This window comes from Topomyia yanbarensis, chromosome 3 (assembly GCF_030247195.1).
Source record: "Topomyia yanbarensis strain Yona2022 chromosome 3, ASM3024719v1, whole genome shotgun sequence".
NCBI lineage: Eukaryota > Metazoa > Arthropoda > Insecta > Diptera > Culicidae > Topomyia > Topomyia yanbarensis.
Genome location: NC_080672.1, coordinates 172572680 through 172600099, shown reverse-complemented (window position 1 = coordinate 172600099; position 27420 = coordinate 172572680). Strand labels below are relative to the sequence as shown.

The 27420-nt window shown below is 36.6% G+C and overlaps 1 protein-coding gene across 1 annotated transcript in view; it reads left to right on the top strand.

Annotated features, from left to right (window-relative positions):
* LOC131693305 (uncharacterized) overlaps positions 1-27420 on the top strand; it is a 128539-nt gene that overhangs the window by 18963 nt on the left and 82156 nt on the right. Inside the window, exon 2 of the mRNA XM_058981021.1 lies at positions 10535-10633. Within this exon, the coding sequence (XP_058837004.1) occupies positions 10535-10633 (99 nt within the window). The remainder of the gene's footprint in view (positions 1-10534; positions 10634-27420) is intronic.

Sequence of the window (27420 nt, the reverse complement as noted above, 5' to 3'; positions counted from 1 at the left end):
TTGCTGATGAGAATGAGGAATCCGAAAGTTTTGTTTTTGGTTTGCGAACCAAAACGCTATGCAATGTTTTTGTGCAAGAGAGCACAATACCTAACTTAAAATTAGATACATCACTGGGAACCTGCTAGTTGCATAGTTCATGCAAGACGTATGGCTTTTAAGATTTAGGATTGAGCGTCTAACTAGTGCTAATTTTAGTGCTAGTTTGGATTTGTCGTCTAACTGGCATCAAGATGGTGCTAGTTACAGATGAGGACAATCCGAAACGTTAAAAAAGAATTTCACGATATATTCGCTTAAATAATGAATTCTTTTAGAACTTGCAAGCTAGATTAATTTCACCTGTTTTTTCGGTTTAGTAAACTCTCCAATCTATGTCCGAGGTTGGGAAGCGAACCCAGGTTCCTACGAGCATTTGTTGAAAATAGTTATAAATAGGGGTATATAAAAATATAACAACTGAACATTTGTTAGAAGCATCATATTGATGACTCCAGGAAAGCGCCTAGTCGTGTGCGAAAATTTTTCCAGTATACTTGAGATTGTTTCATTCGATTTGAAATAACATTATTTAAGTTAGGTATTTGAAAATCGATTTGTCTCACTGGTTATACTGGATTATCCTTAGATAAATTTAGGTATTGGCGGCGACCTGCTTTGTGATATCTTTTATTGGTGGTGTTTCTTTCTGTGGTTCCGGGGCTGGAAAGAAATATGAATATATAACTTGTTACTATTGTTAGAATGATTGTCCAATGGACTTATTATTCTTAATCGTAACGGTAACCCTTGGTGTCAATGGCCAGATTGTCCACCATGGCATATTGGTTTTCGGTTAAGAGAGTACCATTACTCTCGGTACTCCACCTCTCCTGATCGCATACTATCCAAGGATAGCACTGATTTCTAATTATGTGAACAAGGTTATGTAAAAACAGAAGGTATCAATAGTAAACGCTGATTTTTTTTTTTCATTTGATTGGTTTTGGAGAGTAGAAATAAGTTGAAAATGTAAAAAAAAATATTATTCAAAGTGTCTACAACACTCCTAGTTGTCACGTCTAAAAGTATTTTTTACCGTCATGGTAACAATAACTCGCAATTAATTAATTAATTATCCGAAAGTTATTGCACACTATTAGGTGGATATATGTAGCTGTTCTTCCACTTAGCATTAGATCTTTGCTGCATCGTATCCTTCCTTCCTATCTGACAAAATATTCCCACCATACCGTCAACAGTTCCTTCCTGTTTGAAATGAAAATCAATATTTTTCCTTTTCCATCTTCTACTTTACTTCTTGTCTATCTCTCTCTTGTTCGCGCCTTCCGACAATTGTCCGCAGTGGATCTTATTTATCCTGGGCTGAAAGCTGTGCCTCTTTCTGCTGCTTGCACCACACGCAGGTTGGCTGGTTCCGAGATTTCTCAGCCGGATTTTATTGCATTTCACTGCAACCGGCGGCACTGATCATGAGAATCGTATTTTTCACACGTTCCTTACCATCATCAGGTAAAACATTTCGTGAGATGTCTCGTTTTTATGCGAACCGGCATTTCTTCTGTTTCTGTTGCAACCGTTATTTGTCTTATCATTCATTGGTAAGTAATTGAATAGGTTGATGCAACTGTTTTATGAATTTTCTTCTCCATGGATGAAGTTGACTAGATTTTTTTAGGGTTTTCGACCTGCTTGCACTATCCAGCTGTTCACACGTTGATTTAACAATTTCTACCATATTCCTTGGTAAAAAATGATTCAAAATGTTACAACATGTAGGCCGTGGGGGTATGATGTTGTGTCAATTTTGGACGACATACAAATCCACTTTGATCAGAAACGTATTTATCTTTGTAGTAAAAATTTATTACCATTATAATTACAATACAAATCTAGTACTAAATGGGCGTGGATTGGATAAATAAGTCGATAGAACCCTTGCGCTGTTCAGATAACTATAGTAGTCATGAATTTTTTGTAGGAGACGAGTTACTGCGACCAGTATTTTGATCTATTGTGGTATCTGTGTGCTAATCAGGCACCGGCTTCCATGTCATGATTTAAAGCTTATAACTAAATTGTTGTTTTAAGCTCGAATTGTCAGACACGATTGTACGGGACACGAATTTTTGATGTTCAATTTTGCACTGTTTTCGATGCATCATGGTGTTATATACGCGTGCTCATAGAAATACATATCGGAAACAACGATCTTCTTCAATTTATTGTCTAACGGTTCATGTTAATTCACATTCTGTATGTCTTATAAGTAGACTTTGTTTTGGTAAGAAGCAGACTAGGTTGATATCAAACCTCAACTTTCTCAACGTGGGAGATAATTGTAAACGGATTATTTTTGTAGTCACTTCTCCAAATATCGCTTTCGTCGCCAGTGGTTGCCAAGCAGACATTCGGTGTTGATTGCATCAGCCTACCTAGCTCGCGTGTGCCAGTCAGCCAATTGTGCAATTAGCAAGCGCTGATTGTAGGTGTGATACTCTTTCCATATTGGTATGTTGTCCGTTGCTGCATCAGTTAAGGTATTTACGGAATGATAAACAGTCTGCAAAGTTTCACAATTAACTAGGCGAGATATTTCTAATGGAGGATGGTTAGTATTTTCTTCGCTCATCTGTTCAATGCGCTTTTTGACGACTCTCACACCAGACCAAGTGTTGCTTTGTCACGGTGATGCGATAATGTTCGATAGGGTGACCCAGTTTTTACAACTCCTAGACGATTTGTAACCCGAACTGGAGTGGAATATTTCCAAAGCACGATAATCCCGCGGGAAAATGTATCTGCCAGCAAAGCAACCCACGCCTTTGCGTTCCTATGCCATCAGAGCAACATTAGCGTGTAAGGGATAAGGGATAAAGGCTGTAAAGTGGAGTGTGTAAAACTGGTTGCTTAGGAAATACATCTCGAAACTATTAATAGAATACTGTATAACGAGTGTTGCTTATTCAACAAGTCTGCCGGAACTGGTATGTGTAAAAATGAAATGCCATGAGAAAAATAGGGGGTCGAAATTCTTTGTTTTGAATCATTTTCATATTTAAATAAATAAGTTTTAGATTGTTTCGGAACAAAGGTATTTTAAAATTAGCTGGTTTGAAAGACTGGCTGGAAAAAGAATGAAGTAAACATTAGATTTCGAGTAGTAAGAAAATCCTGTTTGCATATTGATTTTGAAATTCTATTGATTAGCGTCTTAGCGAATTACGATAGTGGAAATATTAATCCTTTCTGTAGTTTTGCAATCAGTAATTTTGTTAATAAACAGATTTGTCTTTCGAGATGGCTATCAGAAGAGAAACTAGTTATTTACATAGTAACAAGTATATCCAATTTTCTTTACTCAAACTCAACCAAGCTGCCATATACTTTATGCCTTTCGTTCGCGTTTCGACCAATTTGAGAATACTGTTAACCGTAGGGGAAAGAGACTTGAGACAAACCACCTAAATGTTTTGGTTATTATTTCGATGAGTCACAATTAATATACATTCAAATAGGTACATGTAGTCGTTTCAAAACTACATGGACTCCTTACCTCAGTCAAATTCACCCGGAATTTGAATCGGTTGTTTCTTTTGAGTCGTAGTTTCAAAAGGAACCAGTCAGATTTTCGAAACAAATTCCGTCTGCTGTTGCTTTGTTTAAAGATTAAAAACATCGACTATTTAAGGAAATCTACAGTTATTTAACACACACATGCACACACTGCTTACCGACAAGATTTGTACATCTTTTTGTTACGTCTAGGCGAACACCCGTAGTTGTTCTCATTTGATCCACCACTGTGAGTTCCCAAACGTGTTGTTGGCTGAAATAAAACAAAAAATGCCAACCTAACTAGTTGAACCTGGAATGTAGTGGGAAGCATAGAAACTCAATGCCTCAAAATTGAGCAATTACGCTTGTCTCTCCCCCTTTTATATTTATCATCGTCAGGCTGGCTTGGAACATCAATACCTATCGGCGGCGCTGACAGTTCTGGTGTCACCCGCTCTCTGTTATAATATGTAATATTTATTAACGTAACTAACTACCGGCAATGTTTAAGAGTTTCTCAGCATTTTTTACACCTTATTTTCTACCCTATTACTAAATCTAAGACGAAAATTTAGTTATTACAGTCAATGATAGCAATCATTGAGAATAATGTCCGGAGAGTCCGGGCTTATCGTCTTCTCTTGGGTCAGAAGCGCAATCTATGTGAAACGTTCCCACTGTTTGCGCTGAGAAGTGTCCGCACCATGTCACCTGGGGTAATCATTTTAGCGGAAAATCAACTGTATCTTAGAATTGACCTTTTCCCTATTTCCCATTCAAGAACCGGGTAAGAATTTGACTACCTGTTAGAAATAGACACATGCATAAAGAAGAGCTTGTGTTGACGTGTGTTGGCTTAAATATATCAATACGAACGAAGCGACACTTGAAGTAATAAAATAACGCATATTCAACTGCTTAGCGGTGATGTCATTCGCACTGGATCAGCTACTAATTCGGTAGCACAGTAGTTTAAAGAATCGTCGTTCAAAAGCTGTTGCTTTGCTTGGCTGTTCAATGCGGCTTACATTGTGTACTCAAGCCGAACGGTGCCTTTGAATGAACAATAAGACCTTCAGTAAAAGTTGTCTAATCTTCGCAATTGATTATTTCCGCTGCGTGAACTTTTCTACTACGTTGACAAATACTATGAGTGACTAATGTATCAAACCTAGATAATAAATCTAATTCACCAACATGAATTAGAATAGACTGTGCCATGTTGTAGAAGGGTTTGTTGATTCGTGATCATTATACAAATTCTTTTAATTAAATATCATATGTTAATTCTTTGCAGTGAATAACTTTGAAACTCCAATATAATTAATTCAAATTAAATGGTTACTCAAATATAGCTATTTTATTTTATTTATAGCTTTTAGTAGTTGTGCACATCAGATAACTATATCACTACTATGCAGATGTCGTGACAATGTAGGGGAACTGGTGGTAAAATTAACACATTACGCACAGTCATTATTTTCTAACTAATAAGTGATTGAGATGCTACAATCGCCGTATATGTTTCTTGTCAGGCATGTTTTGTACATATTTGGTGAAAATACTTCGACATAAACACATTTTTCAAACATTATTCTTGATTTCTGAACAAGTCCATTTCGAAACTACAATTTAAAATAATTTTAAATAATTCTTACAGTACTAGGCAATTTCGTAAACTACAGAAAACATAAAGGTGAGAGTAGAGTTCTTCACCGACACAGCCATCATCATTTTTTACTGTTCATTAGTGCTGCTTAGATTGGCTTTAAAAATTCTGGCCAGTGAGCGGGTTCGTTCGAGTTTCTTCAAGATCCTGCAGTTACATAGTGTTAACAGTATAACATATTTTATGTAGAAAAAAATCGTCCCGAGTAATTTTGAGAATTGGTGCTTGAAGTGGCAAGATGGTTCATATTTCCCCCACTACACCCTGTTCACTGCTTAAAAGCGTGTAGATTTCTAAAATTTCTAAAAGACGCCAAGATCCAAAAATCACGAAAAATTGCAGAGGGGAAAATGCTATTAGGTATCCTTCTATTTGAACACGTTCTGGTTGAACAGGGGGAGGGGGGGGGGTTCACGTGCTCTCCCCGTGATCCTTCCTGTGCTACTGATAGTGGAATTTGCGTTGCATTGCGTTGCGTTGTGACTATGATTTTGGCAGATTGCACACTGACTTCATGTTCGACTGTTGATTATCTACTAAGAGTAGCTTAGGAAGTGGTAAGTAGGAATTCATATCAATCCGACCCATATTAAAACCCTAGAAAAGCTATTCTTATCTGCGAAATGGGTCGGATCACTATCACGGTATTCAGACAACTTTTGCTATTCCTTCTCTACGATATTTTTATTGGATTGAAAACTACCGAGTGATAACACGTTGTATAGACAAAGAGTTATGATAGCTCGAGATGTTATAAATCAAGGAAAGTATTTCCTTTTCTCCACTATCGGATTGTTTGGGGAATACATGTATACGAACGATAATATCGAACATTGAAGGGAAATACAAAGGATTGTCAACCTGATGGACGGGCTTGTTAGCAATATCGGAACTTGAAATTAGATTCATAAAACAGACGCGTCGAATTTTCAGTACGTATTGACCCGTGATCATCAATACTAGTCGGTTAAAGTTCTATTGGGGCTGATTTCCAAAGAACTATTTATTGAGAAAAAATATTAATCGAGGGTTGTATACAAACCGAACTTACAAAAGAAAACCAAGAAATAATTTTGAGCTGCCCAAAATAACCATTAGCTGTACCGAAAGATTCGCTCTGCAAAACGGATAACTAGCAGCTTCACGCGCGCGTCGTTTGTCTCTCTTCCCTGTCATCATACGACCACGGATCCTAGCCGATCTTCATTAATGCCAGTCCCGCTCGAAATGCTACTGAGACAGGCTCCAATCCGTCAACCTGTCGAAGTGAACGAACTGACAGCGGTTGGGGATAGAAGCCGACCCAGTACTGAGTTGAAGCAAAAACTGCAAAAGCTGGTCTGTACCCTGATTGGCACCGTGGGGAGGTAAGGGATAGGAGCTATGTATCGGAGGTGAATGACGTCATAGATTGGCCCCAATTTCTTCGCCCTCGTTTAACTTTTACACCTGGTTTAGCGCATAAAAATCAAATTTCAATAGATCCTTTCCAAGCTTTGGATTTAAAACACTAACGTGTGGGATTTTTTATACAAACACTACGAAAAAAACTTGAATAATTGTTGAGATTGAGCCTTCGAACCTGTGCACTGTGTGTAGTAGGATGGAAATATATTGCTAATAACAGAAGCGATTTAATACATTTTATTTTTCGGGGCAACGCTCCGGTAGGTAGGTAGGTCAACTATAACATTATTCTAAAGCATAATGATGTTCTTCGAACAATTATTGTTGTTCCTATGTTGGTTTTTAAATTCCAATTTATTTACGCATAAAAATCGTCGTAAACAGGAATTTGTATTCTGTTGCAGCTGTTCACGTCATTTGCTTTCCATCGGATCAGGAGTTCAAGAAAACACATTTCACTCAGCAGCGATTCTTATCTGCATACATACAACGAGCAGTTTTTGCAACAATACCACATCCGATAGGTGCTAACACAGTACCGAGGGAATAAACTAATTGGAAACTAGATTCTTGACAGTGATAAGTGTGTACATTTTCATAAATTAACTAGTGTACCTGCGGTGATTAGTTTTTTTTGTTGCGCCTAGGTAGAGATTTTCGTCCGCGATGATTGTTCATTGTCTGTGGAACGTGCCCTTGTTGGTTCGCTAATATGTACATAAGCTTATCAACCAGTTATCACAGAGTCAATATGTGACTAACACCTTACGTGCCATCAAGCTTGACCTATTGCTGGCGTGGTCGTTTATTGCCTGCACCAGGCATGTTGTTGGAATATTAATGTGATAATGATGTCAACATTTTTTTGTCTTATCACCTTTGAAGGTAGTGCTGGGGATCGATCGATATTTCCCATGCACGGGTGAAACGTGAATCTAGTGTAGTTTGTAATGCCGCTATCGTTACTAGAAATGAAAAGATAGTGAATCAGTCCCTTCATACCATTTTTAAACTTCTGAGAATTCTTGGCAATGATAGATAATTAAATGTGAGTTACATTACTGATCAAATCATAAATAACGGATCATTTCTAAGTATTTTAAGGAAAATGGTATTTTTTTAGCCAGTTTTTTAACTCCGGATCGTGTTTTATCATTGCAATGCTCCTCCAAAGTGTTGCTTTTATTAAAACCTAAGTGGAGCAAAGTACCAGTGAATTTTAAGGAATCATCGTTTTAGCTCCGAAATGGAGATTGTTACTTTCGCACCACTCCAATACGTTTCGACCATAACTGGTTTATTTTTATTTATTTAATTTATTTATTTTTGTACGTACGTTCATGGTATTCTGAAGCGATGAGGAGACAGGTGGCACTCATTTGACAGCATCTACTGATTTTTGTTGGATCAGAACATTTTCGGCGAATTTTGAATCTTCGTGCGTTTCTTATATTTTTGCCTTTCTCTTTTAAAGAAAGGCTATGCAATCACTCCAAAAATCGATATCCCAACCGAGGCCCGGAGGGCCGAGTGTCATATCCCATTCGATTCAGTTCGTCGAGATAGCAAAATGTCTGTGTGTGTGTCAAAAAATGTCACTCAATTTTCTCCTAGATGACTGAACCGATTTACACAAACTTAGTTTCAAATGAACGGTATAACGCTCCCATAAGACACTATTGAATTTTTAGTTGATCGGATTTTCGGTTCCGGAGTTACGGATTGAAGAGTGCGGTCACACAGGAAATTCCCATATAAACTGGTAACCCTATGATGTCCGAATAATGTAATACATATTCAAATACGTTCAACATTACTTGGATTTGCGGGTTAAGGTCACTAATGACCAATCAAAGTAGTTTTGACCACATTGGTCACCCTTGACAGATCTTGATGCCCCCGGGGAACTCGCCAAGTCCCCGAGCTAATGTTACACCTATTTTCCAGCAAACTCTTAACCGATTTCTACAAACTTGTTTTCAAATGAAAGATGTAATACTCCCAATGACTGCTATTGAATTTCATTCAGTTCTGACTTTTGGTTCTGGAGTTACAGATTGGTTGTTGCGGTCACATAGTAATTTCTTATATGAACCGGTACAATCGTAATACCTCAAAATCTATTGAAATGAACATCAAATTACTTCGATTCGCAGGCCTAGTTGACTGATGGCGAATCAAAGATTATTGGGATATATAGGTATAATATGAAGTTCGGTGTTGAACCCTCCATCTACTCCTCCACTTCTCAACCCCCCTCCCCGCCCTTCTCACACCACCACCCTCCTCTCGGACCAACCTTCATCCTGCATTCCCTTCATCCACCCCGTATACTAAAATAAGCCAGATGATTTCCGACGCATCCTCCCCATCCCACTAAATTTATCCCTTCCCTTCTCCACCATGAAGATAACATGAAGACAGCATTGAACTCACGTTGACTAAGCTATATAAATATATTTTTGCTTATCAAGTGTGATAAAAATGTAATAGACATTTCCACAATGTTATATTGAACGTAATAAGGTAATAAATCATAGTTTGGATAAATGAGAAAGGCACTATTGCACCGCTAGGTGGATTAAAACAGGTTTTTAATTGATGTTTTGGATCCGCAAATTTGAAAGTGGAGACGAAATATTCCTGGCTAGGAATCTGGCGTCAGCAAGTTTCTCTATTCAGGAAATGAAATACAGTTCGGTACGATACTGCTTATGAAATTTTATTCAAAAATATTGAAAACTGGCAAAGTTACAAAAAATTACTCAGTTTTTAATTAGGTCAGAATTACTTTTAACATTGACTAACACAAACACACACATTTTCATTGAAAAAATCACCATTTTGCAAGCAATCTGTAATAGCTATAGGTAATATGTAATTCCAAATATCAAGTTCTGTCAGTGATATAAACAGTTTTGAAAATCATGTGTAGTGTGTGTTAAAAGATTTGCATAGAAGTCTATATAAGTAAATAAATAAATACACGATTAAAAGAAATTCGAACCATAGCTTAATACTATATATTCAATAGACCGCATTCACTGTGAATCCTGCTTCAGTAAGCAATCAACTAAACATTCTCAAGTAATGCATCAAATAAAATGCTATCAATATTTCCAAAAGTTACTTCCTCATTCTTGTTGATTGTATGTTGTACCATAAAATAATGAAAACTTCAAAGTGTTCGTTGCCGAAAGCATGAAACGCGTTTGTACAAAAATTAGAGCAGTTCAGCTGAGGGGCTGAACGGCATCATAAACATAAAATGTTTTGAAATTGAACTCATTATATTATGAACAGAGGTATAATGTAAACAGCGCCATCATACCAAGGAAGAACCACCTATTTCTTTTTATATTTGTAGAAGGCCACCTGAAGGCACCTTAGATTCTCCCATGTAAATTACACGTAGAGTCTTTGCTGGAAGCGTAACTAAATGTCTTACCTGATGGCTGGTTTTTCGCGGAAAGACCGCACACAATGAGTGGAATCCCATTTGCATCCCTTCATTGTATGAATGGGTTTGATCTAGCCACAGTCTAGTACTATATTACCGAAACACGAGCTCGATGCCAGCAGCAGGCTTGAGCTTAATTAATTACTCTTGCTCTGGACGTAAACGTTCTATGGGCTCTCCTTACTTTTCCACTCAGACGCTACAATTGGATTGTTCATGGTGATCATTTCAATTTAGCTTTAGAACAAATTTCGAATCATGTATAAATACAGCACAATCATAAAACTTCTGTTCCGATCGTTAATTACGAGCTGGTAAAAAATAGCATAGACAAAGGGGTTCGTGGGTTTATTTCATGTAGAATCCCCTAATGGTATGCACATGTTTCGGAAAATAGTATAGTTTGCATTGATTAATTCTCCTATTTTGTCTACTTTCAGGGAGGAGACGGATAAGTTATCGATTACGAAGGCTATCCACCCTGTTTTTTCCCTACGTTGCAATTTTTCTAATATTAAGTACAGTATGCAGAATAACAGGTGAGTAAGATATTTATTTTTTCTTGTAGTTTCTAAGTTCTTGGGTAGACCAAGTGTAAATTTGTTATATCAACACGATAAACTCGAAAGAACGTGTCGGAAGCATACTGTGAATGTAAATTAATCGCTTAATGTACAATTAATTTCCATTCTCAGTGCGTTCAGGTTGACATTTATAACCATAAGTGTGGGAGGTGCTAAGTCAAAAAGCGCATATCAATGGAACGAATGGCACTTGGGATGCAGTTTTCTTTGCACAGTTGTACACGCATGGAAGCTCGTACGGTGTAAATTTTTCTATTTTCAAGTTGTATTTGTTCCTGTTTTGGCGCATGCAGTGTAGATCCACTTGGCGACAGCAAAAGGAACTTTCAATTATATTCCACTTCCACTCCGGGGACAATAATTCACGTACCGACTGCCAGTACCGATGCAGGCGCATCGGTCTTTCGTTGGAAAATGCACCACGTCCAAAAGCGGATCGAAAGGGGTGGTGGCAGGCTGAATTCACTCGCCCTGTAACTACATTATGCAGTATAATTTTATTTTCTACACATGAGCTGTTGGCGGTGGAAAAAGACGGGTTTTTGCTTCTTTTAGATACAAACGAGGCGTTGTCCTGTTTTTGGTTCAGGGTTTAGCCGCAAAGGTTGAAGAATGCGCCGCGACGCTGCAGGGGACGGCTCTCTATCGAGTGGAACTTTTTTCTTGTAAGTCTTACATAGAAAATCCTTCCTTCCGATTGCCGAAGAGGAGCAACTTTGGCGCATTTTTGTGATGTTCAAAGCAGTAGGAACAAATACGAATTACACTCGTATTATGTTCGTATGTTACATGAGAGCCAAGCTGCTAGCAAATAGTACGTACGGTCGATTCTGTCATTAGGGTAGACGAGCCCTTATCCATCTCATTTGCCAGGATGTATTTCGTTGATAATTCGGTTTACAGTGCGCTTAAGTAGGTATCAACATCTTTGCTTTGTTCATAGGAAATAGTAGGGGAAAGTGTTCGGTTGCCGGCGCTGGTCGGTTGTCGGCACCCCTATCTAACTTTTGACAGGAACCAGACATGGACATTCTGATAAATATTATTTGTGTGTTATATTAGCACGATATTTTTGTGCCGATTGCTGAAGCAAACTGATTCGAATGTTCTGTTCTATAACCAATATAGTTTTTCAACAAGTGAAACTCTATATAAAAGTTTTCTTTGATGATTTACTTAGTGTTATAGAAAGAAGTAAATCGATCGAAAAAGTATGCGCATTGAATATTTACGATGTGAATTTATTCTATTTTGTGATTCAACATTGAATGGCACCGAAATGTTCGCCACAAAATTTTGTTCGATCAGCTTTCAAAAAGGTTACTAAAATCGTTTGTCGGCACCCAAACATGGTCAGTTGTCGGCACCCCATTTTTGTGGCAAATGCTCTCAATAACCTAATCAATATGGGTATTTTGGAACGGGATATACGAATAGATACCAGAGATCGATTTTTGGCACCATTCTGATAACCAGGAAGGCGACTTCAGGTTTAGCGTTTTACTTTTACATGAAGAAAGCCCACCTGGTCGTGTTTTCACCGCTAGGTAGTTTTGGAGGGAAGGAGCGGGGTTACCCTATAGCACCCCTTCCCCTTTGGCAGACTTCTATCTGATCTGAAGCTTTGGTAAAAAATGGACTGCCTGAAACGAACTCAATTGCAGTGAATGCGATCCGTCAGTGCATTAGTAGTGCGTAATATTCGCTCTAGTTTTTCACATACACATATTGTGATTCTGATGAAGAATGATGTTCATAATGCCTTTGATGGTTGTTGAAATGAATTAATTTCCTGTCCTTAATGATAATCATCAAGATTCAAAGCGTGATGATTATCATTAATATTTTTCTATTTTTAATAAATTTTCTTAGGGTGCCGGCAACCGACCACATTTTTCAAAATGGTAAAAAATTATCATTTTACTAAATTATTAATATTTTTTTTAAAGTTGACAGAATAAATTAAATTATTTCATAAGTTGTTAGCTAAGACCTCTAGCTTTCCATTGGTATGTTTATTCCCATATATTGTTCAATTGGAGTAATATTGTGAGCCAAAAACAAAAGTTTGCCGACAACCGAACACATTCCCCTATATTAAAACAATAAAAAACTGTAAAAATTTCGACCGAAGCGAAAAGTCGACTCAAGTGCGCCCCTTATTCATTTGTGCTAATTCGTTAAGATAGCAAACTTTAAACTGCTGTAATTGTAACTAATGTGAACAAATGGTTGGGATGAAGGGAGATGCTGAGATGAATTAGTGCACAGTAACCCGAAATCAATTTTTCTAGGTTATCACTTTGAGACACTTTTCTAGTGTGCATAGAACCTTCTGACCAAAAGGTAGTATTCTTATTAGAATGCAAAACTACATTGTGAATTTCACTTTTGGCAATAATATCAAAGTCAGTAATGCTACCTTGGGATCAACTTTTCTCCAACTTCAAAAACGTCCAATAACTAAGGTGCATCATTCTTAAGTTAACATTTCATTGAGTCATTTAATATATGGTTAAGCCTGATTCGGAAGAGCAATTGGGTCAGTTTGGTCAGCACTACAACACTATATTTATAGTTAAGCAAATTGCAAAAAAGTAACATTATTACGTCACTCTATACATCTGCAGAATAGAACTTTCCCCAGGAAACAATTGCTCGGGCATAATCGAAACACCGAAAGGGGGAAAAACTGCGTACGATCAATTTCTCAAAAGTAAATTGTTCGGCTTCTTACCAGTTTTGACCGAAAGAGAAGCGCAGAAATTACAGCATATGATGAAGGGGAGAAGTAAAAATGAAATATAAAATCATCCATCTTTAATAAACAATCATAACGGGTGTTACGTTTATAGACCTGTGTGCTCTATTTTTTCGGTTGCCTTTTTCAGTGCTCCCTCACATTGATCATTCCCTCAATGAATCGGAAAAGAACTGCTTGAATAACTACTGGTGAAGAAAAACCAACTTTCGAACTGCAGAAGCATTGCACCGCGCAGCATAAAACAAAAGTCTTAAAATACTACCCCGAAAAAAGACGATGGAAAAAGAGAGTTTCACGGCAGCAAATAGCTGACTTTCATTTTGGCGGTTCTTTATACCCTTCCACCATTCAATGGCTCGAAGGCAAACTACTGACGTTTTAAACACTAGTGATGAGATGTGAAAATGGAACCTTAATTTGTTTCGAGGGCGTAGTACAAAACAGAAAATTAATGATGGGTGGTGGCATATTTTTTTTTCTTTCTTATCTTTCTTATCTATTTACTATTAGATCAACTCACCTCACAACTGTACCCGCAAATTGATTGATTTTCTCAATTTAACATTTGCATACGCCCTTTGCGAGAGCTACGCATGATACACATTCGTGCACGGCCGGACCAACGGTTGACTCTTGTTTACGGTTTTGTATTGCGAGGCACGCGGAACGATTCTTGGATCAATGTTCTAAGCGGACGCATTCATTCAAAACGAGAAAAGGAAGGAGGGCCGATTTTCTCATGTTTTATTATTGAAAGTCTTGTTCTTCTCCGGCGGCATGAAGCCAAACCACGTCTGTTCCACAAGTGTTGGCTGGTCTAACAACAACTGGAAGAGCTTTTTTTCTCTTTCGAAAGGCCGAACATCTGCTCCTATTTGTTGTGACTTCTTGAACGCATTTCCATATTATGAAATTAATCTGTTAATCTTTCTCTGCAGTTTGTCCTATATAACATACATATATTCATATGTAAAAACTGACACCGCTTTTTAAGAACACGCGCCTCGAACGGCGGTGCGTTTGCATGTGTTGTTTGACTACACGTAGGGTGATGTGCCTATATTGGTCCATGTCCCATAGTTTCGGTAATTATTTAGCTTAAATCGATGGTCTGTGCATACATTTATTTTAATATTGTTGCTTCGCTCCGTTTAAGATCTAGCAAGAAAAATGGAAGGAAACTCATTTTGCTATATTTCTTCTTAGTGGGAAAAACTAAAGCATTCCCTCTGCATGCAGTGTATCGAGGTGTTTTAACTGGCAACGGTGTTCGTAGCTCGGCAGTTGGTATCTGTTTCGCCAAGGGAGATGTCGAAGGGCAAAGCGTATGAACCGACCTTGGACATCCTCGATTCTGTCAACCCGAACCCGAAACCCATAATACCCCCATGCTCGTGGGCTTTGACATTGGTTTTTGAAATGAATTTAACCCATGAAAGCGCAATCACTATGATCCGGTAGATCTCATATGAAAAACCATATGTTGGTGTATTTATGGGTTATTAAGATTATGGTATCTTGGTGGTTGTGAATTTTGGCACGGACCATGTTTAAGGTCTTTTTAAGGGGCTATCTGGTGTTTGAACCCATGAGTGACAATATTCTAACGTTGAGCGGACCAACGCGCAATAAAGCGATGTAAGACATCCCTGAAGTTTTTCGCTATTCAGAAGATGAACCCAAGCTGTTTTGCTGGCTTATCCAGATATATGAACATATAAAGTATGTATGGTTTGAACGTTATTGCCGAACCCATGATGACTCCGAGATCCTTGACGTGACAGTGTTTTGGAATGCTCGAGTCGAATAAATGGTAGTTAAACTGAGTCGGATGGTCATTCCGCGTGAACGGGACGATTGAGTATTTACGTGGGTTTAAAGCCATTCAGTTTAGATCACACTCTGAAGAAGCCCGGCAGCGGTTTTATTTGTATTTGTTGAAAAAATTTCATGTTGTCGACGAAAGAAAGGCGCGATGCATTTAATTTAATATTGACGTCGTTAAAATAGAGGAGGAATATTACTGGGCCGAGATGACTTTCTTGCGACATGCAGGATGCCGTATGCTGATTTGGAGTTGCCTTCCATCGAGGTAGGAATGGAACTGGCGCAGAAGTTGTCCATGAATATCAAGTACATTTCGAATAGTTTGGAAACTGCACTTAAGCACGAAATTCTTCGATAAAATTATCATTGCTCGATTTGTATCTCTTTTTATGGACCAGAACCGTGTGGACTGCTTTCCAACAAGTAGGAAATATTACTGTAGTGGGATATAGCTCGAAGATTTGTTGAAAGGGGTTCAAGAAGCATACTTATGCAATTTTTGACAAAAATCGAGGGTATCTAGTTCTCCGGGATTAGATGGTTCTGGAGATGCCTTCTGCTTCTGCTGGATTTTGCTGCAATAATAGCAGCATTGTCGACACAAATATGCTGCAAGCAGGTTTCTCGCATCCTACTGTCTGTACCAGTACCTCTTCAGCTTCTCACCGGCACTCTGTAAGCACCCTTAGACTTAGATTTCAACTGACGTTCGACCTTTCGCAGGTGCCTGGAGAAGGATCGTCTGCTTTGCCTTTTTTCTGTAGTAAAAGTTAGTGCAACATAAATGCGTTTTAATTTATCAATTAATAATTATATTCACATGACATCCTCAATATATGATACATTTGACCCTTTCATAGTTTGATTGAAACTTTACGTAGAAGCTTCATGGGTGGCGTGAAGCGAAAGTATCGAGAATTATACTGATAAAAAAGTACGGGTACATTAGTATCCGGCACATTTTTTTTTTATTTTTATCCGCTTTCACATCGACCTAAAGGTTACATGAAAATTTCATGAGCATTTTTGAAAACCAGATGTTCTTGATGGAGAAACGTGAAGAACGTATGGAAAGGTCGTAATAAAACAAACTTAAAGAGTGTTTTTGTCAAAAAGTAGTATGATTTATAAAAAATATTGTTCTTAGATTAACTTTTTAATTAATAGTTTCTCCATGATACAAACACAGAAAAAAAATTTATCGTTTAAACATTGGATTGTTGATATTGTTGGTAGTTGATGATAAAGAAATGCGAGTAAATTATAAAAAGGGCATACTTCCACAAACTAATTGTTTTGTTCTAGTCTAGTCTAGTCTACACATACACACCCAATACAGGTAGGGATCCTAGAAAATTGAAGACGTTCGCCTACAATTTTTTTGTCAATATTATTGTTTGTAGTACATATGATATGTGACACAATCATTAAAGCTGCCAGGCCAACTGTGCAGCGTACAAATGAAGATGATTCAAAATTATACGGCAACTAAATTATTCATTTAATGAAGAATTTAATCAACGAACTATTTCAAACCTTGAATAAGGAAGAAACGTGGACAACCGTACCGACCGCTTCAATTTGAAGGGGATTTGATAACTCGTTAGGAGTGAATTGGCTAAGAGGGATAATGTCACTCCTTTGGTCCTAGGTTCCTGGGACACAAATATTTTGAAAACTATCACATTTTGAATTTTTTTCGTTAGATGCCTTTTGATTTGAAAGGACATTTAGATTCATATTCGATAGTAAAATCACAGTTTTATCTGTCAATCAGCATGAAATTTACAAAACATATATAAAGCTCTGCATGAGACAATGACATCTTAAATGCGTTTCTTATTATATAATTTTTTAACATAAATTTTAGTTTTTGTAAAAAATGTCACAAATTTTTTACAGTGTTTTTTCGCGCATTTCAATTTATACCCTTTTACTGTAAACTTGGATAGTTTTTCTTTACAAAATACGGTAATCTAACAAAATTTTGTAGAAAGTAATTCATGCAAAAAGTTCTACACCCTTCTGAAAAATTGCACATGTGACAAAATGTTCTTTTTGCCGGAGAAAATCGTAGAGTTTCGAAAGCCCAAACACAAATGCAATGTTTTGTTCGAATCGGCGATGATCATATTTTCTGGTCGGCTGATTTCTCATAGAGTCACTCTAATAAATTGTTTTTGAGTTTTGTTATATGATTTTTGAGATATTATACATATCCACACACCAAAAAATAATGAAAATTAAACGACATGTAAATTATTACGAATGTAAACATACAAAGCTAGAATAAAAAATTTGATTGAAAATTAAGTTGAATCCGATGCACTCAATGAGAGCATCACAAAGCATGTGATTTTGCACTTTCGTTCGTGTAATATTACATGTCATTTATTTTACAGCAATATGGGATTAAAAATACATTCAAGAGCATTCCGTTTCCGGTTTTCCGTTTAATGAAACTGTGATTTCCAATCAAAGTGTAAAATTACAATAAATATCGCTGAAAAAAGCACGACAAGTTGTGTGTATTTGTGCTGGAACTTAAGTTTACATTTATATTCATGCTCCAAATATGTGCATGAAAATAAATTTAAAATTACAAAATATTTTTTTCTGTGCAATTGAGAGTGCTAGGAAATCCACCAAACCAATCTAATGGTTCAAACCATCCTCGACAGGTGATTGAATATTTTGCAGCTTTATTTCTCGTATTGAATGAAAAAAGGCCCTTGCCCGCAAAAGTACACAAGCAACAACTCAATCACCTGCGGTACACCTAAAACTTTGCTCATCATTTTGCCTCTATCCGATACAATAGCTTTCATTATGACGTTCGCATGAATAAAATCATATCAAATGACAGACAGACTGCAAATGCAGCACGCCCCTCTTCGGTCAAAATATTGCCAGCAACCATGTGTACTTAGGTTCCGTTGTTTTCCATCTTGCTCAGAGTGGAAAAAAAGTTGTCAAAACCGTCCCATTTTTTCACCCAGCGCGCACTCAACGAAACAACGACGGATTCTGAGGCATCTGAAATAAACCGTGACATTTGGAGAATGTGACAATGTGTTCCCGAAAAGTGCACCTTTTCGGGATCTCCTCGGGTTGTCGCCACCGCACCACATTCCGCGTCTCGCCACACTAAATCCGAATCCTTATGCGAAGTGGCACACGACATTGTCGAAACTGGAACCCTGGCAATTCATTCAACAAGAAGCAACGCGAACCAACATGATGCGGAACACGAAAAGATGATTGACCAGAAAAGAAGGAAATGAAATTGATGCATTCGTCTATGAGATGGAAACATGATGCTGCCTGCTTGTTCTCTCATCTTTCTGGTTAGCGGAGTGATGGTAGCGAACGGTGGAAGGTCGAGGTCAGGATCGGTGGTATTGAAAAACGTGCAACGTATGGTTAATACTAATCGACTCAAGAGAGCACCAGGTTGCAAAGTGAACCTTCAAAACGCATGGATGCTTGCATACAGGGAGCAAGAGAGCGACGTAAATGAAAATGTGCATTATGGCACGCTTGTTAAGACATCAAGAAACACCGGTTCACGTAGACCGAGCGAAAGAGAGGGATGGATGCCGCCAGAACAGAAAAATCTTCCGGGAGCTTAGGTACACGAAACGACGGAACTAGATAGTCAAAAAAGATGCAAAATAACACTGAGAGCATAAGGCAACGATATTTTTGCAGCCGCCACTCATGTCAACATCCTGTGTTTGTATACACATAAGATTTTTATTGATGCAGGCGGGTGCTCTTGATAAAGTTTTTTCCTATGGATTTTCAAATGCGGTTATTACTCTTCATTTAGAAGTGATATTTTCTATTTTCCTTATACAGTAATAACGCGATTTTATCAGCCCGCGATTTAGCCAGCTTTTTGACCCGATTTTGATAGCCCCATATGAACATATGTTTAGTGGGCTCTAGCAGACGAAAATGCAATATATACGCGAACGGAGGTCTTAGTGGAATGTACGTAATGTTTCAAAGGTTTTCTTCCATTTAATTCCGCTATGTTTTGCAAAGAAATAGCTGAATTCGAGTAAATTCTGAGCATATTTTCTTTATCTTAAAAATGCAAAAATAAACAATTCAATCTTTTTTTTAAATTTTGCCCATTTTTTTATTAAATAATGAGAAAAAGTTATGAAACAACGACAAGGAATTAAAAAAGAATATTTCAACAGCTTCAGTTTATTAAAAAGAAAGAAAAAAATGTCATCAGCCAAAATGTCACTAAGGGACTAATAAAACGGGCCTTCACTGTATTCGATTCGCGTTTTGAGCTACTACTTGCTAGAAGCTTACCAATACAATTGCGCGGTGCTGCAGCAAATTTGAACTTTTCAAGTGACCTGGTATAGGTTGTAGTTGTAGGCCTCGTCAAATGCAACAACACAAAACATAGTATGAACAATTTTGTACACCTTCTAATTCTTGATTCATGGCAAAAAACATTTTCTGGGATCTTCGGCACAAAAAATAACAACGTTTTAGCTGATTTTTTATTGTTCAAAATGCACCTTGTCAGCGGTATCCTATATGAAGCTGTTTTATAAGAAATTTTGCGAAAATTGCCATTTTTGTGAAAAAATTTCATGCAAAACATCGTTCAACATTTTTCTAAATATTCGTTCTATTTCTAATATGAATTCGAAAAAAGATTTAATTCCGCGTCCAATGACATTTTGATCATCAAAATTGGTCGAAACATTTCAGAGTTATTCAATTTTTCAGTGGCTCATAAAAAGATGGTTTTTAAGGATTTTTTAACAATAAGAGAAACAAATGAACTATTGCATAATTTTGAACGCATATTTATTTAAAAAATCGAATGCAGGAATAAATAAAATGATTATAAACAATATCGCCGCGAGCTATTCAAACTCGGTGCAAAATTGAACCCATAATTTCACCTGAACAAAAAAATGAAATATTTCCTTATTCGGAAGGCTTTTCTACACAGTATAGTCTAGTATGGTGATTGAAAGTTCAAAACCTAAGATATTAAGTAGGCAGTAAGTTCGCTAATAACGCTAGTACAGTCTGTGAACAATTAAATTATCTTCACTATAGTGTTTTACTTGTATACATTGCTTTTATAGTTTTTTGTAATCATGTACAGAATTTTGGAAAACATGGTTTTCATAAAATGGGCCTTAAAGTGTTTAGAAGGAAAAAAATAAATTAAAGGAAGCTTACAGGGATGATATGCTAATCAGCTGTACTCTGTTATTTGAAAGAATATTGTTAGATAATAATTGATTGATTGAAGCATAGGAAACAAACGATTTTTTGAATCTGCCTGATGAGGAGACCTCATTAGAGGTTTGGCACTACTACTGTGATTAGCATTGGACCACAGTGGTTATTTCGAAAGTGCATTTTTGCCTTGAGAGTTTATGCGTGAGAATTCCTAATTTGGGAAAAAAATAATGACTGGCATTTTTCATCGAATTTTCATTATCAACACGTCGTTGGACGCCGAATTATTTTTTTTAATTCTCATTAGTGCAAGGGAAATGTTGAAGCATTTGCATATTTTTCATGAAAAAATAGCAATTTTCATATTTTTGTTCCAAAATCGCACAATCTTCCTTATAAAACAGCATAATATAGCATATCGATGGAATATTTTTCCTCTTTCCAGAACTATTTAAAAATCGAAAATCGGTAGAAAAATGACATCGTTCCCAATTTGTTGTGCCGAATGTCTCAGGAAATTGTGTTTTTGCTATAAATCAAAATATATTGTTATTTTATTAAATTGTTCAAACGCGATTTTGTGTTATATTTTACTAGAACTACAACCTGGATGAACTTGCAGCAGTTCACCATAGTCTGGAAGTCATTGATACTTTACTCCCGGGCCATTGAATACTTTACGGTGACGTCACAAATGAACTTTTGACAGTTCAGTTGTACACGCAAACGAAAAACTACCTAAAATTGAGTTCCTTTGACTCAATCACGGGGTATCGTGGAGGAAGTTAAAATTAGGTAAACCGTGTTGAAGGTAGTTTCCATTTAACCACGGCAAAAATTGCAACTATTGATAGGTTTTTTATACTCAAATTTAAGTTGAATTTACCTAATTTTGAGTATACCCCAAACAACTCAAAAGTACCTTCCTCCACGGAAGACCTCGACTAAGTCGAATCTCTCGTTTTGTTTTTAACAACACTAATAAGTGCGAAAGCGACGCACAACTCAAAAGTAAGTTAAAAGAACTTATTCCGCAGGTTGTTTTATTTAACCGTGTACGGTTTACACGGACTTAGAAAAATTCTTTACGATTTACTTCGAGTGAATCTAGTCGTCCACAATCGTTACAATCGGTCCATGTAAACGGTATAATCGAACTGTCAAGAAAAGTGAGGTTAACTTTTTCAGTAAAGAACCTAATTACTTTATCTTCAAAGATAGCCGCTGCACAATTAAGGCACTACGCTCATTGAAGCTTGATAATTACGCTCCGTTCTTTATGAAGAAGATACGGGAATACTTGATTAAGTTAACAAACAAATCTTATCAATTTACCTTAGTGTGGATTCCCTCTCATTGCACCATACCGGGTAACGAGAGAGTGGATAATTCAGCCAAAATAAAGGTACTGGACGGCGACATCTATGAAAAACCTATTGCCTCCATTGAATTCTATAGCGCTTCTCGTCAGAAACTTCAGTCGTGTGATGTCTAGGCTCATATCCAACCATTATACGTTGAATGCTCATCTCCGCCGTATTGGGCTCGCAGAAGATAATCAATGTACTTGCGGAGAGGGTTACCAAGACATTGAACAGGCTGTGGGGTCTTGTACTAAATATTGTGTATGTTCCTGTTCGTGATATCCTTGCTTTACGGTGATTAATTTATTATTTCCTAAAGACAATGAATTTTCAATTATGGTTATCCCCGCTATATTCCTAGTTTTTTATTCCTTGCTACTTGCAAACAAAATAGATTTCTTTGCAGTTATAGTTAAGTTAAGTCAAATAATATGAAAAAAGGAAAGAAAATAAACAAAGACTATAGAAAAACTATCAATAGGTTTATAATGAAACTCAAGAAAGTAGAATAAAAATAATAATGTTCAAAATTATGATTATTCTTAGTGTTAGTATTAGGATGTAAACTTTTATTATGCCGTGATAGCCTTAAAAATGTTTGTAACACGTTATGTAAAAAGAAACTCCGGTGTAAAAAAGCTTTCGCAAATGCCGTGTCAGTTATTTAATCAGTGGCGTAGCCCGGGGGGTTGATTTGAGGTTTTAAACCCCCCCCCCCACACACAACCAAAACTAAATCAATTGAAATTTTTTTATTGGTTGTGACCAGTTTAATTTGAAAAAATATTTAATATTAAAATAGTAATTTTTTGAAGTTTATCATCTGATCATTACATTGAGAACTTTATTTTTTAAACACCATGCGACTTTTGGTAAATTGTAGGAATGGGATTTTGTAACTGATCTTTTAGTGAAAATCGTATAGACAAATCATGTCAATATCAAATAAAATACCTGTATGAAAACATCCACATAGGAACTGATGAAAAATAACGTTTTGCGTTGGCCTCTAGTAGGTCAAGATCAGTTTTTATGCATTTGATTATCTTTTATACTATCAGTTATTATTCGAATAGCCAATAAGTAGAATCACCACAAAATCCAATTCACCTTCGAGGAAGAAAAGGAAGGCAGACTACTATATCTCAACATGACTCTCGTCAGACAACGAGATGACACCATACGCACAGAATGGTATATGAAGTCCAACACGTCAGGCCGCTTCCTTAACTTCCATCCACCCTTTCTCACAAATACTGAACGTCGTCTACAATCTCATAGAACGTGTATACCACCTGCCCACCAACACAGACGACATTCAAAAACGGAAAATTATCGTACAACATCTCACTTTCAGTGATTATCCCCGAAGTTTGATTAACAGATCGAAAAAGTTCGATAACAATAGCCGAAATAGAGAGAGTATTTTAAAGCCGGATCCCACGTACAGATCATTCCCATACATACCACAGCTAACCCCACAAATTATCAAAATCTTCCGCCCCAACTACTCAAACGTTACCACAGCCACCAACAGAATCAATACAGTCAGCAACCTATACACCCACATCAAAGATCCGCTGCCAAAAACACCACAACGTGATATACCGTATCCCTTGCCATACCTGTGAGTGCACATTAGAGTGACAAGAACAAAATAACCCCTATTGGCCCGCCCCTGAGTCGCTTCCTTGTCCAACCAGGAGTACTTGCTCCAAATTTGAAGTTAATCGGACAAGTCTAGCTCCGGACCAACGTGACTGACGTTTGTATGGGATTTTTTGACAATTTACATGAAGAAAACCCACTAGGGCGCATTTTCGTCGCTAGGTGACACTCTATGCATCGTATTATTACTGTAAGTGAAAATAAGAAAGATAATTTGATTGTCTACAACTTTATAGAAGACTGATAGTCAATCCGGCTTAGTCGAAAGAAGTTATTAAACTTTTAACGAAGTGATGTCTGAGTCAGTTTTGCATGGGGCATAGCAGTGCATGGTTATGTATCAGTACTCGATTCCCACGAATTAATCATTTTGTGAAATAACGGTTAGGTTTCGTTCAATAGCATGTTCAGAAGAGTTATAGTAAATAATACGAGACATGTTTTGGCTAGAATACTTTAGTTCCATATGTTACCGCATAGAGGGCGCCTACACTAACTTTTCAACGGAGAGAGATAGAAATTGGGTGTCTTCTATAAAGTTGTAGGACAGGCAATTTTCAGTAATTCTTCCGTGATGGTGACCTCTATGCGGTCACAGGTGGAACTAAAATTTTCTAACCAAGACATAACTCGTATCATGTGCTACAATTCTTCTGAACGTACTATTTAGCTAAATATAACCATTATTTCACAAAAATGTATAGTTCGTGGGAATTGAGTACTGATACACAACCATACACTGATGGGCCCCTTGCAAAACTGACTCAGATATCACTGCGTTAAAAGTTTTATAACTTCTCTTACAAGTACTCCTGGTGGGACTAGGAATCGACTCAGAGGTCGGCCGATTGAGTTTTCAAAAATTCATTCTTTTTCTGGGCAGTCTAGTGCACATACGTGGGCATGATAAGAAATCTGTTAAAAACAAGACTGTCTGGGCACCGCAGCAATATAAAAAAAACTCGAAGAACTACTGCAGCGTTCAGTAGTATCAGCGTATTACAAATCTAGACCTTTTATTCAAAACGACATATCTACAATGAGTTACTCTCTTTGTTTACTTTCTCATCTGTTAATAATTCGGTCGCTTTAACACCGTCTTTCGCTCTGTACTGTAAAATAAGTGAAAAGTGCTATAGTGATGTTGTAAAAATCGAAAGAGAAAGTAAACAAAGAGAGTCGCTCATTGTAGATATGTCTTTTTTAAAAAAACGCTCAAGGAATGTTGACTCGAACATCGTGCAACTCAGAAAGAAAACCGCTCTCGTCGCTCATCACATTGACCATGACCATCGCTTTGATCTCACCGCCACTACCATATTAGATCAGACACAGAAGCACTCATCTCTGCCTTTTTTGGAAATGATATGAATATATCTTGAGCGTTTTTTCAAAAAGACATATCTACAATGAGTGACTCTCATTGTTTACTTTCTCTTCTGATAATAATTCAGTCGCTTTAACATTTATCCCTCAACTCTTTGCATAATATGCTAGTCAAAACCCCCACCGTTCGATCTGTACTGTAAAATAAGTGAAATGTGTTATAGTGACGCCGTAAAAATCGAAAAAGAAAGTAAACAGAGTCACTCATTGTCGATATGTCGTTTTGAGTAAAAGCTCTAGATATAACAACAACACGACCGTAAAAAAACGAATAGATGTAGAAGTGCTCAATAATACATTCGCAGGCATCTTACATGCAATAGACAAGCACTAAAAACACTCGGACAACTTTCAACACACTAATAGACAAAATCACCCTCAACACCCCACACAGTCAGTAGCGCATTAATGCCGAAGAAATGTACACACAAAATTTCCGAAACACTTACTTTAATTTTTTTTTCACTTTTATTTGTTGCTTTAATCACGGTTTTAGCATTATAATGATTTTTGTTTTGAGGATGGCAAAAACATGGAACACGTTGTATCTCCTTTCTACAAAGAACAAAGAATCAAATCCAGCCCTCAAAAATAATGTTTCAGAATAGCGGTTACACGAATATATTCGATAGTCAGAAAGTCTTGCTGTTTCCTGAGAAATCGAGGGACTTCAAATTACTCCCACTGTCTTAATAGCCCCGGGTTCCACTATATTTGTGCTCGGGATTTTTTTGTAACTAATGTTACATTCAAAATTCTATCATTGTTCTTTGGTTTCTTCGAACAATTTTAGCTCAATCTGATTTGTTTTAGTTTCCTTGAAAACTACGAGTTTAAACACGATCTCCCTTTAAAAACGCTTGGAACAGTGGTTCACATTTTAGCAGAAAATTATATATTCCGCAAAATCATTTCATACTATCTGATTTGGAAGGGGTGAGAAAATGTTTGAAAGCAGTACGGTGTTTTTATGGATTGTCTATTGGTTCAAAGTAGCAATTCCATTATAGCAAATATGGGAAAATTGAAATTTTAAAGTGTACTTTATCAAGTATTTTGAATTGAGTAGCCAACGAAACAAAGGATACATCAAATAAAGGTGAAATGTTCTGAGGAATCCAAAAATGATATAATTTTGAGCAAGAAAGGGTCGGAAAATAATCCCGAGCAAAAAAAATCCATTATCATAAAATATAAACAAAAGGGTATTGTTTTGCGGATTTGAAGAAACTCTAAAAAGTTATTGTAACAGGTTTAAACCCCAAAAACTCAATTATTTAAAATAAATAAATTGAAAAAATATTTTAAATATTTTCACAACTTGATTGTAACGTTTTCTATACGGTAGCATTTTTAAGACAAAATATAGTAATATTTAGTGCATTGATCGCACATCCAAAAAGAAAGTATTCAAAATTTCAGCCAATTTCAGAAGATCAATCTACAACGATAGTTTCATCTCACTTACCATGGACGTACGAAACAGATATTAGTAAATAGGAAGCAAATGTTAGGCCAATGTAGTTATAATAAGTGTACTAACAAACACTGTTATCATTGAAATCGGTACACATCAAAATGGCTTCTCGCTCAAAGGGATGCACGTTTGTGAAAAATGCTCTAAATTTAAGTATTAAACAACACATACGCATAACTAATTGAATTCAAAGAACACAAATAAATCATTAACTAAGAAATCATGTTCTGATACTAATTATTCATCAATTTTCAAAATAAAGTTAGTTTCATTTTTCGACATATAAACGATTAATAAAGTGTCTCTATGTATATAAACATAGATAATTACTTTTTTCATATTAAAAAAAGTTCTAGAATCTTAGGAAAAACAATTCAAAAGTTGTATCGTTTAAAATAGAAGTAAGTTTCCGGATAGTTAGTACATCAGTGATATTGCTTTGTTTGTGGTAATATTGTTCTGCTAGAGACAAAAAAATGCCCCGAGTAAATTCAAAATTATTCAAATTTAAATTTAAATCAGTATCTAAGCATTCAATTAGTGACTATTTCAGCGATACTGATTTTTTTTGTCTAAATATTGTTCTACCAGAGACACCGTGTACAGTTTAGAAATATTATGGAGAAATCGACTTTAACAAAATAATTCCTCCAAAAGTCGCCCATTGCCTCCTAAATATAAATCGATATATGAAATTTATTAAGGAAAACAAGACCGCGAAACGATTTAACATTTGTGAAAATGTTATTAAGCAAAAACCGATTGATGCTCTGACGATTGATGAAAATTTAAATTTTCATGGCGTCACTGCTGCTGACGGTCAGATTATGTAGGCACAAAATGTTTTACTTTCTCCTATATTGTACAAAAAAGCCTCAACTCTTGTGAAGTGACCAAACAACTCAGATAATTAATTTGGACTCAATAAGAGAAATATAAAAAATGCATATAATTCGACAGTCAACAGCAGTGGGGCCAGAAAAAAATGAATATTTTATCAATCAATTGGTTTCTGCTTAATAACTTT